Source organism: Nothobranchius furzeri, chromosome 18 (genome assembly GCF_043380555.1).
Source record: "Nothobranchius furzeri strain GRZ-AD chromosome 18, NfurGRZ-RIMD1, whole genome shotgun sequence".
In the NCBI taxonomy this organism is placed as follows: Eukaryota; Metazoa; Chordata; class Actinopteri; order Cyprinodontiformes; family Nothobranchiidae; genus Nothobranchius; species Nothobranchius furzeri.
In genome coordinates this window covers 23,745,533-23,762,116 of record NC_091758.1, presented here as the reverse complement: position 1 = coordinate 23,762,116, position 16,584 = coordinate 23,745,533, and the positions used below count along the sequence as shown (strand labels likewise).

At 42.0% G+C, this 16,584-nt stretch overlaps 1 protein-coding gene and 1 pseudogene across 1 annotated transcript; both read left to right on the top strand.

The window, feature by feature from the left end:
• Nucleotides 1-7,355: 7,355 nt before the first annotated feature.
• LOC107392033 (interferon-induced protein 44-like) lies at nucleotides 7,356-13,673 on the top strand (annotated as a pseudogene).
• Nucleotides 13,674-14,807: 1,134 nt separating this feature from the next.
• On the top strand, nucleotides 14,808-16,267 carry LOC107392101 (growth arrest and DNA damage-inducible protein GADD45 beta). Its single transcript, XM_015969682.3, has 4 exons — nucleotides 14,808-14,950; nucleotides 15,397-15,498; nucleotides 15,618-15,834; nucleotides 15,948-16,267. Exons 1-4 carry the CDS (start codon nucleotides 14,913-14,915, stop codon nucleotides 16,050-16,052), a joined length of 462 nt encoding a protein of 153 aa, XP_015825168.1. The 5' UTR covers nucleotides 14,808-14,912; the 3' UTR covers nucleotides 16,053-16,267.
• The last annotated feature ends 317 nt before the right edge of the window (nucleotides 16,268-16,584 follow it).

The window sequence follows — 16,584 nt, the reverse complement described above, 5'->3', positions numbered from 1 at the left end:
GGGACTGAGACACAAGGGCTGACGCTTCAGTTATGCCACCAAACTTATGCTGTGCTACTAGTTGGAAACAGGTGTTCATGCACCGGCTGATTGCAATGGTTGAGACCTAGATCACCTGATGAGTGTATTCAGGGAGGGGAGCAACAGCTCGTTCACAGCCCCTGATTGCACTTATTGTTTTCAGCTGGCCCAAACCGGAGCTACTAGACAACAGGATTACTCACAGATGAGTTTCCTTCTCTTTCCCAATGGAAGATGGTGCAAAGCAAAAGTTTAAGAAGACGGTGCAGATTCAAGTCTGTTTGAAAGTGCTTGCAGTTGCCTTTAGTAGTACACGCCTCTTGTTAACCTGATCACCTGCTCCCGGTGTATTTAAACCCTGTCAGTCCTGTGTCTGGTGTTGGCTCGTCTGTTGTCCTTGTCTTATGTCTCCGCATGTCAACATGCTTCTATTCCTGTTGTTTCTGCACTCCCAAGTCCCTGCAATAAATGTATTTAAGTATTTTTTCTGCCTCTCAGAGCTTCACTTACCTGCATATGGGTCCAAAAGCAAAACTCACCATGACACCTCCCTCTTTCAGACTTTTCTGCTGAGATTCCAGATCGAAATGTGTAAACTCGACATGGGGCAGGGCTACACATAGAGAGATCTGGCTGCTGCCAGGTTAGCTTTTTGCTGGCCATCGTCAAATTACAATTGTTGGCGCTGCAGTATTGGCTCGCAGGAGACACGGCAACTCCACACTCACAGATCGTAAACAGTAGTTACATCCATCCTTCCTTTGTTTTGAACGAAGAAAAACTGGCAATCCCCGCAGCCAGCTGGATATGAAATATCTTTCAGTATAACCTTCCTTCCAAAATGACAGAAACTTTAGACTCTGGTATTTTCTCACCGTAAAAATCTCACTATATCTTTACATACCGCATCTTTAACATATGTCATAAAATGTGATTTTTTTATTAAGTTGTTTTTTAATTAGGTCATTATTTTTTAAATAGCTCCTAAGTACATTGCTGTAAATACTCAACACCAAAATTGAAAACTTTCATGCATTCATCTTCTGCTGCACGTTTTGCACTGTAACGTGATCATGACACCACCCTTTGTTGCGCCAAGGTGCAAAATGCATTAACAAGTTCTGGGTTGTGACAAATATTACTACCAACCGTGGCAGCACGAATTGCACAAAATTCCCACAATGCCATGCTGCCATGCCATGCTGTCTTCATAAGACACACTGGTGGCAGTATTACGCTGATTTGCCGGCAAGCCCGGCATGATGTGTCTTCGAAAACGGGCTGAAGACATATGGTGGTTAATCCATGGGATAAAAAATACCATCTAAATTGTGACTTGTTGTGGACAAGTTGCTCTAGATACGGGGTAAAATTAAGAAATCTTAAGATTGAGAAAATCAATGCCCAACCAATCCACATGTGCTTTGTGGATTTGGAGAAGGCTTATGACCGTGTCCCCAGGGGCACCCTGTGGGGGACGCTCCAGGAGTATGGGGTGGGTGGCTTTCTGTTAAGGGCCATTCAGTCCCTTTACCAGAGGAGCATGAGTTTGGTCCGCATAGCCGGTAGTAAGTCGGACCTGTTCCCAGTGAGGGTTGGACTCCGCCAGGGCTGCCCTTTGTCACCGGTTCTGTTCATCACTTTTATGGACAGAATTTCTAGACGCAGCCGTGGTGTGGAGTGTGTCGAGTTTGGTGGCAGGAGAATCTCGTCTCTGCTTTTTGCGGATGATGTGGTCCTCCTAGCTTCATCCAGCTCTGACCTTCAGCTCTTGCTGGGTAGGTTCGCGGCCGAATGTGAAGCGGCTGGGATGACGATCAGCACCTCCAAATCTGAGACCATGGGTCTCGACCGGAAAAGGGTGGCTTGCCACCTCCGGGTCGGGGGAGAGGTCCTACCTCAAGTGGAGGAGTTTAAGTATCTCGGGGTCTTGTTCACGAGTGAGGGTAGGAGGGATCGGGAGATCGACAGGCGGATTGGTTCGGCGTCTGCAGTGATGCGGACGCTGAGCCGATCTGTCGTGGGGAAGAGGGAGCTGAGCCAGAAAGCCAGGCTCTCGATTTACCGGTCGATCTACGTCCCAATCCTCACCTATGGTCATGAGCTTTGGGTAATGACCGAAAGAACGAGATCGCGGATACAAGCGGCCGAAATGAGTTTCCTCCGTAGGGTGGCCGGGCTCAGCCTTAGAGATAGGGTGAGGAGCTCGGACATTCGGGAGGGACTCGGAGTAGAACCGCTGCTCCTCCGGATCGAAAGGAGCCAGTTGAGGTGGTTTGGGCATCTGGTCAGGATGCCTCCTGGACGCCTCCCTGGGGAGGTGTTTCGGGCATGTCCTGCCGGCAGAAGGCCCCCGGGTCGACCCAGGACACGTTGGAGAAGTTACATCTCCAATCTGGTCCGGGAACGCCTTGGGGTCCTGCCGGAGGAGCTGGTGGACAAGGCCGGGGAGAGGACGGCCTGGAGCTCCCTAGTTGGGATGCTGCCCCCGCGACCCGGACCCGGATAAGCGGAGGAAGACGAGATGAGACGAGACGAGAAAATCAATGGAATTTAGATCAGACTGAATGTCAACATTAAAACCACCTAAGATAAATACTTTTGCAGGATTTTATTTGAGCAATTCAGAAAAATCCTGAATAAAAGAGGAACAGCGTTTGGGTGGCGGATGAATCGCGATGAACTAAAAGTGAAAAACTGCGGTACGCAAAACACTACAATAATGTGTTAAAGTGATAAAAACTTGTACATTTTTTTGCCTGACCCTAACTCTAACCCTTGTCCGAACCCTAGCCCATTTTAAGTGAACAAACCAAAATATCATCAAGGAGATGGAGCTAAACTCCAGCAGTCACCAGGTAAGAGACACAAGACGCTCTGGACACGTCCCAGAGTCTCTCACACCTGGGATAATGCAGACACTAATAAAGTACCTAAGTTGCCATAGTTATGATGTGCAGGGGGAACTGGAGCACCCAGAGAAAACCTATGCATGTGTGGTGAGAACACACCAACTCTACACAAAACAAGCCACAGCTGGGATTTAAACCTGCAACTGTCTTGGTTTGAGGTACGTGTGCCCCATGCAGCCCTGTTTTTGGTGGTAATTTGGTTAAAATTATAAAACAAAATAATTAATTTACTAAACTAAACATATATTGGCATGGTCTACAAAATTATATTAATCTAAGGGGATTTTTAAATTGCCTAAGAACATTTTTACATTTACTAGCTTTGAAATTCCATTATTCTAGTCCTGTGTTGCAACTGGGCTAGAAGACTTGTAGTATGCTTGTGAAGCAACGTTTAATGCAGCGGAAGTTTCTGGTGAAGAAGTTCTCAACCCGTGTTTCTTGTGGATTGACTTCTTTATTAGAAGCTGACTCGCCAAATTTTGCCTTTGGTATAGGTCCATCTAAGGATCGCTTGGTGTCTCACTGGAAGCAGGAAGTGGGGCGTTTTGTCTTTGATCATTACTTGGTTTTCTGCAGGCTTTTTTCATTATTCTAAGAGCATCACTCACATAAGCTCTGTCTGAGGCTTCATCAAGATGCTCCATACTGATAAAAAGATGCTTCAGGGCATCAGCTGGTAGAATCCGCTTTTCTGGGTCCCATGTCAACATTCTATTCACAAGATAGAAGAGCTTTTAAATCTTCATTTTCAGTGGGATTATCCGTTTTATGTGACATAAACAAGTCATCCGTGGGGTGTCATATCAGCATGGGGTGAGTCTGCCCTCTGAGACAACTCTCCTTTCATATTTTGGTATTCTTCCAGAGTATTTAATCTCCAATTAGCTCTAGAAGTCTTTTCTTTTGTGAAATATTTTAAGACTAGACTTCCCTTTTCCAGTACATTTTTGTCAGGCAAACCAATAAGCTTCACGATTAATCTCAGGTAATCAAATTCATTGTCTGATGGGAACAGCACGTTACAAATTAACAGTTGAGACAAGGCACAGCCCAGGCTTCACATATCAACAGCTTCATCACGAGGAAGACCAAGAAAACCCTCTGGTGCGCCGTACTCCAAACCTTGAATCATACCCTCCTGTGGTAAAGATTGAGTCTCCCTAGCAAACCCAAAATCTATCAGCTTCAATGTGAAAGGCTGTTTTTCCTGATTAACAAGCATGATATTATCAGGTTTTATGTCTTTGTGAGCAATGCCAAGCTGTTTCAAAACACTAAGAGCTTCCAACATCTGTCGGGCTATCGCTCTGATTTTAGCAACCTTATAAGGAACATATCTTGCGCTCATAAACTGCCACAAATCTTCACCCAAAAGCTCCAACTCCTGGTAGAAGCAGCCTCGATAGACAAAACAGTCATTCAACTTGATAAAACGGTTGTGAAAATGTTTCAGGTTGTTCAGACATTTTAATGCTGAAACTTCATAAAAAATTGCTGGCATTTCTTCTTCTTATTATTATTATTTTTTTTACCATTTTCAAAACCACAAACTTCTTTGTTTTCTCTATGTAACTTTTGACAGCTGTTGACCAGTACCCAAACCTATACGTTGTCTCTGTAATATAATTATTTGATCTGCCTTTGATCAGAGTCCCTGTGACAGTTAAGCTTTTCTGTGTCATGGTCTGCGTCTTTCCCCATGTGTCTCCTGATGTTCTCCATCCCTCTCTAGATTCCCCTTTTGTGTCTCATAGCGCCCTCATGTGTCCTTTGTCTGCGTCTCATTTATGTGTCTTCTGTTTGTAGCCCTTCAGGTCATCCCCAGCCCCTCCAGTTGTAGCTCCAGCCTCGTCCCCAGCTCAGTGTAAGTGTGTGTGAGTGTATGTGTGTGTTAGTGTGCGTGTGTGTGTCCTTTCCCCAGCTCAGTGTATGTGTGTGTGTGTGTGTGTGTGTGTGTGTGTGTCTGTGTGTGTGTGTGTGTGTGAGTCCTTCCCCCAGTCTTTAGATTTAGTTTTGTGTTTTACATAGTTTTAGGTTTATCTGCCCTCCACTGGTTCTCTTCCCCATTCAGATAATTGTTGTCACCTGCCTTCCCTCCAGCCTCACTCCATACGCCTGTTTCCTGTTTCCCTAAATGCTCCTCCCAGTCTATATAAGCCCTATCTTGTCTCTGTGTTGTGTCGGTCCATTGATGTTGTTTGTCAGCATTGTTTTGGTGCTCTGTGTGAGCTTCCTGTCCCGTTCCCAGTTTATGCTCTAAGTAAGCTTTGTTCTTATTTTTCTGGATATTTGGATTTTGGCTCCCTGCCTTTTGGATTTATTTTCATCCTACAATAAAAGGATTTTACTTTATGCCAACTCCTGCCTCGTGTCATCCTGGGTAACTGCATTTTGGGTCCAAACCATCCTCGCAACGTGACATTTTGTTCTAAGTCCCAGTCAATTATTTGTCTTTCTAGAGTGCATAAATAATTATAAAAACTTTCTCCTCCTTTTTGTCGAACATCTTCCATAAACATTTTAGCTTCTGTTAAATAAGATTGGTCTGAGCTTTCATCTAGATGCTCCATACTAATGATTGATGAATGATTCAGTTCATCAGCTGATGAGATGCGTTCAGAAGGATTCACCTTTGACTTTGAACAAGACCCAATCCCATACGGTTTCTCTACAATATGATTCTTTAATCTGCCTTTGATCAGATTCCCTGCGGCAGTTACGTCTTTCTGTTCTAAGTCCGAGTCATCAAATTGTCTTTCTGGAGTTGATAAGTAATTATAAACAGTTACTGATCCTTCTTGTTGAACATCTTTCATGAACCCATTTTTTGGTTCTTTTTTTTTTAAACACAGGAAAGGTTTCTCTTTACCTTGCTGACAGTTTCGTTTGCCGACTGCAAAACATCCTCAGAGCTGACGCTGATGGTGGCGTCACTTCCTACTCTGTTTATAAATGATACGTCCAGTGTTTGTAAAAAAGAACCAAAAATTGAATTAGAAGCCAAACACAGAAATAACATACCGGTACCAAAGATCTTCCATAAACATTTTTGCTTCTGTTAAATAAGATTGGTCTGAGCTTTTATCTAGATGCTCCATTGTAATAAACGAATGATTCAGGGCATCAGCTGATTTATTTATTTATTTCAGACCATTCCAACAAATTAAAATTAAATGCAAAAACATTTTTCTTATTTAGAGGATTTAGAGATTCCTCTTTGGTCCTTAAAGGGGAATAGGGAGAAGCTCAAGGCTTTTCATTGCCCTATCCCTCAACATCTTTCCATTTCCAAAAATTCAAATAAACATCTCTACACATACATCATAAACAAAATCAATAAGCAAAATTTGAATTTTCACATTAGCAAGAAATAATAGAAACACTTATACTTTTACATCTTAAATAAAATCCAAAATCCAAATTCTAAATGAGATCTTATTGACTTTAGTTGCTTTACCAAATTCATTAGCAAATGAGTATATATATATATATATATATATATATATATATATATATATATATATATATATATATATAGATATAGATATAGATATATATATATATATATATATATATATATAGATATAGATATAGATATAGATATATATATATATATATATATATATATATATATATATATATATATATATATATATATATATATATATATATATATATATAGATATAGATAGATAGATATATAGATATATATATAGATATATATATATATAGATAGATAGATAGATAGATAGATAGATAGATAGATAGATAGATAGATAGATAGATAGATAGATATACTGTAATTTAGTCCTTCGAAAGCCGGGGTCCCATTGCCTCGCGGCGCCAGGAGCTGACGCCGGAAAACTGTCGACAACCTAAATCTCCTCCAGCGCTGTGCTTTCGCTGGAGGTCGTTGTGAGGATCTTGACATCGCTGGGGGGGGGGGAAGGGGGGGGGGGAGATAGTTACTCTTGAGCAGGAGGATCGGTGTGGGTGTTTGTCTGTGATGGTAAAAGGAAGCTGTGCTGAAACATGAATGTGTTTATTTACTGGTCTATGTCCGGAACATGACTGAAAAAGTCAGACTTTCTTTGGAAAGTCTCACCTTTTTAAAATCATTAGTACCATTTGAAGTGTCAGGCAGTCATGCTGGAAGGAATACCCAGAACTTATAGGAGAGGTGTTAAATCTTTCTGGTCTGGAAAGGCATCACAGTGGAGTTAAAATTGCCCCTGATGTGATAGATAAGCTTTAAATTAAATTAAATTAAATTAAATTAAATTAAATTAAATTAAATTAAATTAAATTAAATTAAATTAAATTAAATTAAATTAAATTAAATTAAACAATGTTTATTTCTATTAATTAAATTATATTTTGTTGTGTCCTCAGGTGATTTAGTCCTCTCTGCTCCCCATCATGCCAGTGATCACATCCAAGCTGTCCAATGATCAGCAGAAGAAGCTGCTGTCTCTCTTTGGTCATGTTAGACTCCACCTGCTCTACAAAGCCAGCATCCATGGTTTCACAGCTGCTGCCTTCCATGCTCGCTGTGACATCCAGGGTCCTTCTGTTGTTGTGGCCCTCAACGCTGCTGGGTTTGTCTTTGGGGCTTACACCTCCGTGGACTACAGACAGAATAATCAGAATGTTAATGATGCTGCATCTTTTCTTTATAGCATCAGTGCTGGTAGAAAGACACCACTGAAAGTTACAGGCCTTAGTGGGCAGCACGCTTTCATCAATAGAGATACAGGTCCAAACTTTGGTGCTTTGTGTTTCTGCATGAGAACAGAGCCGTGGTACAGTCCAATCCAGGCACAGGATTCAGCTTTCAGGCTGCAGAGATGCACGGAGAGAACCTGGTTTTGACTGAATTAGAGGTGTTTCGATTTGAAAGTGAGGGAACTTTCTTTTTTCTGATCATGAATTACATCATAAGATGTAAAAAACATGAAATTGCCTTTGAACCATTTGTTATTTGTTTTGATTATTAGTTATTTATAGTGAATTAAGTAAATTATGATTCCATTTGTTCTCCTTGATGTCTATGCTTGGGAGATCTCTTGGTTAAGCTGGAGAAACATCCAGTGGACAGCTGAGTAGAACTTAGAGGCAACTTCTGCTGGTTTTTGTTGTTTTTGACATTAATTAGTAGGAAACAGAAAGATGTGTTTGTGTTTAGAACCTTTTTTCTTTAAATAAAAACTCAAAGGTGCATTCTTGGGAAAGTGATCCAATTTGAAGACATTACATAATTTTATAGCATCAAACTTATTTGTATAAAATAGTTCTTGTTGTTAGCATGCTAATGAAGTAAAATCCATTATTTTGACCAACTACTGACAAAGCAAACACTGAGGAAACCCCAGAGTTATGTAGAAATTATCCAGTTTTGGGAAAGTCCAATTCCACACCATTAAGCCAGAAAAACCTGAAAATAATGCACCCATATGTCAGGGTGATTTCCTAACTGCAGTCTGAATCTAATTGAGGTTCACACACAGGTAAAACTAAACATTAACAGCATTTATGGCAGGGTAAAAGGATCAGAATACTAGAATAAGGGGTGGACTTTGGGTTGGGTTGATTTGTTTTCTTTGTCTTCTAGAAGAAAGCAACAACAGATGATGACCATCCAGAACTACAAGTCTGTCATCAAAACAGTGAATCAAGCCCGTATTTTATTAGTTGGACCCGTTAGGGCTTTTTCAACCCTGTAAACTCAGCCTTTCGGGGCAACATGACCTGCCAGGCCATCACTGGTACATCAGGGAATAGTGTGACTATTCAGGTAATGGCCCAGATCTCCACAACTTTTACCCTTTTGAATATAGGCAGCCTAGGGTGTCTAATGTGGCATACCAAACAGCAGTCTCAGACCTGTTCTCCTATTAGTAACATAGTAAAGGCCATAGAAACAGTTCGATCTGAGAAAAGCTGGTTTAGCATGTCATAAGCAAGACACTCCAGTCCCAACCTATTTTAATATCAGCAATAAATACATTTTGGCAGTAGCGGCTTGTGAAAACGTTACTTGGTAGGGCCATGTGCAAAAAGATCTACCTTTGTGGTCTCTTTATCCATCCATACATTATTGTCCTTATGTCCAGGATCAGGTCATGGGGGGGGGGGGGGGGGGGGGGGGCAGTAGCCTAAGCATAGAGGACCAGACATCCCTCTCCCCATCTACTTGGGCCAGCTCCTCCGATGGAACCCTAAGACAATCCCTGGTCAGCTGAGAAACATGAGGCTTTCAAATCTGAGTCAGCACGGGCCGGTTTGGGAAGCAAATTTGGTTTAACATCTGGTTCATATGTGCGTTTTCCGTTCTGAAGTGACTTTTTTTTCAGACCTTTCCCCCTTAGGTCCGACTGGGACCGAGGTGACATTATGAACTGATTGGCTGGCTGAAATTCAAGCCCACCGCCTCTGATTGGCGTGTAGAATTAGCCAGCAGGGGCTTCCAGCGTGTGCAATTTATTTTCATTCTGGTTGCTGACAATTAAACTTTTGTCTGTTGCACGGAGCTCCTGGTCCAGCGCAGCAGCAGACAGTGGAAGAGAAGAGAGCAGTGAGTGTGTGTGTGTGTGTGTGTGTGTGTATGTGTGTGTGTGTGTGTGTGTGTGTGTGTGTGTGTGTGTGTGTGTGTGTGTGTGTGTGTGTGTGTGTGTGTGTGTGTGTGTGTGTGTGTGTGTGTGTGTGTGTGTGTGTTCCTCACTTTGCCCGCTGCTTCAGAGAGTGAGACAGTGTCCTCCTCTGCAGCAGGGGGCGATCCAAAGAGAGCAGAGGAGAGGAGAGCCTTTGTTTATCTTATTAAGGAGGACACCACGGACTTTCCCGTGTGCCTTTAACGCAGCCTGTATGATCCCAAAATGATCAGATTCTCCCCCCAATCATACTGACTCAGATCTGTAAGCAGCAATAGTCCCTTCAGCATGTCCTGGGTATCCCTTTAGGAGTCCTCCCGGTTGGACATGTTGGAAAAACATCACAAGGGAGGCTTCGAGTCTTCTCAACTAGCTCCTCTCGATGTGGAGGATCAGTGGATCTACTCCGAAACTGTCCCAGATGACTGAGCTTCTCACCTCATTTCTAAGGGAGAGCCCAGACACCCTGACAAATATTTTAAGTTGTATATTTCTACCTAAATTCGTAACTATGAAGGTTAATTAACAAACTTCTGCTATGGGTTGTTAATGCTGCTGAAAAACCAGCATATGTTGTGTTTTGGATGCTGGTCCAAAGTACAATGATAGTCCAGCATGGGATGCTGGTTATAGGATGCTAGAAACCCGTGCCAAACCACCATCTCATCTTGGACCAACCAGCAATCCCATCCTGAGTTGTTCGTTGAAAACTGACAGAAAGTATTATTTTACAAACCATTCAGTTTAGCTGTTTAATTTAGCAGGATTCATCAATCTTGGAAGATGCTCCTGGCTAAACCATCACCAAATCACAACATATGCTGGTTAGTGTTGGTTTTTTCAACAGGGATATTATACATGCTAGCTCTTTGCTGAGGAATCAATGCTATCAACCTAAGCAGAGTTATCAATTCGGAAACAAAAAAGTTAACCTACATGATAACACTGTTGAGCTAGCATCATCATTCACCTACTCAAAGCAGAAGCTTATAAATATAGGTAGACACATACTATTTAAAACGTTTGTCTTTATTTGAATGTGGCCTCTTAACCCTCCCACTGTCCTAATGGGTGTGACCCCGCGAGGAAAGTTGACCATTGAGCAGGATTGATGGTTTATCCCTTGAAGTCCACATGGCAGGGGTGAGGAATGGGCACCACCTCACCCCTGTCATGTGGACTTCAAGGGATAAACCATCAATCCTGCTCAATGGTCAACTTTCCTCGCGGGGTCACCCATAAAGACAGTGGGAGGGTTAAATACGGCCTGGATTATCCACCCCCTATGGATGAGCCACCACTGAATGTTGGTCACTGATAACCAAAGATCAAAGTTAGCCTAAGCTACTGCTATTGATAGCCTGAGGTTTGTTATCACTAGCTAGATTCATTGTTGACACCCTTGAATGCCAGATAGATCCACAGCTTGTGGTCATTGTCCTTAACACTGTAACTCTTGTTCATCCCATCTGTCCACTCGCCACCATCCTTACCCCCACTCCACCCTGCGGGCATCTGTCAGATGGACACTCACTACATAGCCAATCAGAATGCAGCTCATTTGATATTCGTTTCCTGGCTGATTGGGCGGGGCAAACCAGTCTTTCTATTGAAGGGCTTTATTATGGGGTTGTGCTTCGGCATTTATCCTAAATGTTGTGCTTGGTTATTCTGCTATTTCTCTTGTCCTGTCGATTCTGCAGCATCGGACCTATACCATCAAAGCAGGGAAACAAGGTGCAGCAATTCCTCTGGTACTGTGCGATACAATGGGGCTGGAGGAAAATGATGATACTGGTTTGAACATTGATGACTTGTTCAAAATCTTCAAGAGCCACATCAAGGATCGCTACCAGGTCTTTAAATGTCTCCTCTGTTATCTCATCTGAGTTGTTTGTTGAAAACCGACAGACACTAAAGTATTATTTCATGAACCGTTCAGTTTAGCTCCCATTCATCAATCCTGGAAGATGCTCTGGCTATAAGAGGCATGCCACTCTGAGTGAAAAGTGTAGCGTTATGAATATCATAATTGTCTGCCCTTAACAGCTGCCCCTTTACACAGTAACAACGTGTAGGAATCGCCAAGGTCGGGTGCTGGTTTCAGAATGTTTACATTCCAGAAGAAGAAGAAGAAGAACAGAAGAAGAACACTTTTAATTAATCAAAGTACTTTATTTGTGATAAAGCTAGTCAAAACATATGTTGATCAATAATAATCAGGTGAATGATCTGTGAAATAAAGATGTCATGAGTTATGTGTTTAATGAATAAACAGGACTGCACCAGACAGACTGATCTACATTAACATGGAAACGCATGACACATTGTTCTCAGCCAATCAGAACTTTCGTCTGTCGTAGGGCAGAATCTGGGTTGTTTAATGAAGTTGTCCAATCCGGTTTACTAAGATTTATAAACAACTAGGGGATATAAAACAAGGCAACGCCATTTTAAACTCAGTTCCATTTTAACCTCAGTTCTGTTCAGTTGGAGGTCCTAAGGAGTTCCATCGTCATCATTAAGAAAGTTGCAGGCTGGCCAGCTGCACTTTCCTACTTTAAGCTGAGGACTGTCAAGCTGGAGATTTCCATCGTTTGAACAACAAGACGACGTCCCTTCAAAATAAGAGCTGAACTCGCTGACGCCTGCCGCTGCCGACTCGCAGACGGGTTTTGTAGTGCTGCGATCGCTGTTTCACCAGCTCCAGCACATCTGAAGGTCCGAGGACCTGGCATTTCCTGATTTAACACGGGAGGCTCCATACGGTACGTGGTCACGGCAAAATGGCTGCTCATGTCATCAGCTTCTGAAGCCTCGTGGTTCCTAGTCATAACAACCAGATCCGCTACGTCAGCCTAGAGATTCTGAACCACACACACACACACACACACACACACACACACACACACACACACACACCAACATGAAACATCCAAATCCATATGCATCCATCACGGAGTTAGTCCTGGTAGATTGTAAGAATTTATAATTATAGAAATTAAAGATTCTTAAACAATCCCAACTCTCTGTTTGCTTGTCTCTCAGTCAATACAGAGTGTTTAAGTAAACTCCCTGATGATAAAAACAACCACTTCTGATTATGATATTTAGATCTAATTACAGTGTATAAATATATAACTACAGATCACTACAAAAGATTCACTGCATAGCTTACGTGGTCGATGCCTGCAAGGTGTCTCTCCTCAGTGACAACATGGTGAAAAAGTTCCAAGCCATCCGGCAGAAGGCCAACCAGATGGGTTAGATGTAAAAGATTCAGAAGTATCTATTATTTCTCTAAATTTAGAAAATGTACATTGATTAACTACCTGCATGTTTAACTGTGCTGTTTATTCCACAAATGCATAATCCTCACAAGTTATTCATCACTGCAAAGGTTATTAACTAGTGTTTCTTACATTACAGGATATGTTACTGAAGCATTTAAATGTATGATACAGATGGACTAATTATCAGAATTTAGTCTATTTACTCTCACTTCTTCTCTTTTTCTGTTTCCTGACAGGAATTCCTCAGGTGCTGCTGATGACCAAAGTCGATGAAGCCTGTCAACTTGTGGCAAATGACTTGAGGAATGTGTATAACAGTGTTTACATCCAGAAGAAGGTGCACTTTTAGAGCTATGTTCTTTATATGGAAAATGTACTGATGAAAAGAAATCCTCACAAATATCATGTTTGTTCCAGGCCCGCCAGCTGAGCGAGTCTTTGAGAATCCCTCTTTCCTTCACGCTGCCAGTGAAAAACTACAGCAAGGAGCTGGAGCTGCACCAGGACATGGACATCCTGCTGTTCATGGCCTTGGAGCAGATGCTCAACTATGCAGGCAACTTTTTTGAGAATCAAATCCCAGATTGTCAAGATGACGGCGATGATCTGGAACTCTACCGATCCAATGATCATGCCCGTCGAGTTTCATCAGTGCGTAGTGCACAGGAAGTTGTTTAGATTATTGGCATGAGGCCGCTGGTCAGTCAGTTTCAGGGTTGGTCAGTATTTCTGAAAGTTTTTCAATCCAAATTTCTGTTCAGAGTTTGACAGCTTTCAGTGGAATGTTTACTTCTAATCTATAAATAATCCAGGCATTAAAAAGGCTTCATAGCCCAAAAGATGAAGGGATGTCTTGTCTACAAATGGATCTTTCTTCTTTCTTACCAGTAGCCTATCAAAAGGACACATATTGTGCCCATTTCTTTGGTGAATTTAGTTCAATAAAACCTATAATAACAGTTTGACATTTATCAAACTATGTTTTAGCTAAAAACTGGATGTGTCTTTGATTGGGCTCTTTTCTTTGCTGAGAATACCTATAAATAAAGAGACAAGATATTCTTTGGGTCAGACACTTCTTTTGTCCTCCACTTATCCTCTTTTATCATTTTATTTCCACACTGTTATGATGTCATGCCCAGGGACAAAAAAATAATAGAAACATGGGAGAAAATTGCTTTAATCAAAATTAAATCCTTCAAAAATAACTGGAGAACCATGGATCTGCACCACTCTGCACACGACTATGACTCATTGAAAAAAACTGTGCTTGAAACAGATGTTTGATGCATCATAAGAAACAACACCAAAACAAAGTGCAGTGAAACACCGCAAAGGTCTGTGATCACCGCTGGTGATTTTACCCAGGCATGTCTGAAAACTGTGTTCCACATTTTCTTCCACCAAGTCGATTGTACAACAAGGGGAAATAACATCTTGTGCCAAAGAGCTCCAGAAGTGCATCCTCGTGTCATTCCTATTATGTTTTAGGTAGCACGGAACAGGGAATTGTAATAATTATATTGTTTTTTTTTTTCAATTCTGTTTTTTTGTTTCCATAATTCAGCTACTTTATCTAAAATAAAGTTCTAACTGTGTTTTCATGCATTGTCTATTTGTCAAAAGTATGAAATTACCTTCATTTTCTTGGTCAACCACTAGATGTCAGACATCAGACTGTTTATTTATTTCTGAAAACTGTTATGAAAACGTTTTTATTGCAGTTTTCATTTGATCACTCACATTAATCACTTGCAGCTAAAAGCCAACGAATGAACTCATAATTAGTATTGATTTTGTGACGTCATTAAAAAACAAAAACAAAAACTTTGCATGACTCAATCAGAGGCTGTGTTGCTGCAGAACCAATGAGAAAAGCCGAGTGGTTTCGGGTCCGCCCTCCACCCCAGCCTCCTTATAAAACGTGTTTCGCAACTCTCCACCAGCAAATCCTGCAAACACGCCTGCAGAGATCAGCTGTGCATTAAGGAGCTTTAAGCTACCGGGCTGAGATTCATTCCTGATTCCTCAGCATGATTCCTGGAGAAAAATTCGGCTCCACCGAGAGCAGGTGAGTGTTCTGTTTTCGTTTTGCTCTGCGTTAGTTGGAGAGATCAGTTTGTTCCGTGCGTAAGGACGTCCTGTGCTGGACTGGAATGCATCTCCTCCAGTGACCCAGCTTTACCTGCAGGCTGATTGAATTAAACCTGTCCTTTGCGAGTTTTTTGCACTTGAATCAACACTTCTGGATAATTTAAGCAGTAAAAGCACAACTCTGAGTCTTGCTGCATGGATTTTTCAATTTTTGCAGACATTTGCAATGGAGTTTAAATGCATGTTGCACAACATGCAAAAGTTTAAAACTTTTTACTTGTTTATAAATATTCAAGCAATAAATCCAATGTTGCATTTAGACAAAAGGTGCACAAACTACACAAAATTGTGGATGAAAAATGAGTAAAAACTTAGATTGTTTTTTCCAGGTTTAATTGGATTAACTGTTGTTTTAATCCTCAGGATGCAGACTGCTACCCTGGCTCTGGAGGAGTTGTTGGTAACAGCCCAGAAACAAGACTGCCTGACTGTTGGCATTTATGAATCAGCAACACTCCTAAATGTGTGAGTTAAAACTTTTAATTACATATCAGTGTTGAGCAAACACTTCCAGATTATTTGTGTGGGAATCTATTTGGGTACAAGTTGCTTTGGTTCTCCTAATGTTCTCGTTTTCTTCTCAGAGATCCAGACAATGTAGTTCTGTGTGTCCTGGCAGCCGACGACGAGAACGACGTGGCCGTGCAGATCCACTTCACGCTGCTGCAGTCCTTCTGCTGCGACACAGGCATCAACATCCTGCGTGTCTCCGGGGTGCAGCGGCTGCGGCAGCTCCTGGGAGGTGACGATCCCAACAGAAACCAGGTGGAGAGCGGGGACCTCCACTGCATGCTGGTTACGGTGAGTTAGCGAAGCCTTTTAATGAAGCATTAACATTTGCAACCTAATTTATCCTGTTTGGATATCTAATTTTCTTCACTTCTGATCCTTCTTTTTTCCCTGTCGTCTTGCAGAACCCTAAAGTGGATCATTACAGACTACAGGAAGTGGGCACCTACTGCCAGGAGAGTCGGCAACTCCACCAGTGGGTGCCAGAACTGGTTCTGCAGGAACGCTGAAGCAAACCCTCAGAACTTTTCTTGACCAGATACTAATAAAGTGAAGGATCTTGATGCTGGAGCATCCACAGCCTTGAGTGGACTCGTTCTGCTCCAACGTTCAGGCTGTCAGCAAACAGGAGCCAGGACCACCCATTTTCAGTCGCCATGAAAAAGTTGGAGAACAAAAACTAAGCTTCTAATATTAGCGTCTGTCTGGAACATGATGGACATAAATCATTTAACAGAAGCAGTGACTGATAGTAATTTGTTCACACCCAGCTCATACCTGGGAGATATGTGTGCTTACTGTCTGGACAGGAATGTTGTAACAGTGAAACTACTGTACACCCAACATTCCTGAGTGTCCGGATTTGGGAGAGTCTCTGCAGAGGTGTGTGTGTGTGTGTGTGTGTGTGTGTGTGTGTGTGTGTGTGTGTGTGTGTGTGTGTGTGTGTGTGTGTGTGTGTGTGTGTGTGTGTGTGTGTGGTGTGCATGCACAGTATTTGTATCTTTCTTTAGAAAAGAATGGGTGTGCAGCGAAAGCCTTCTT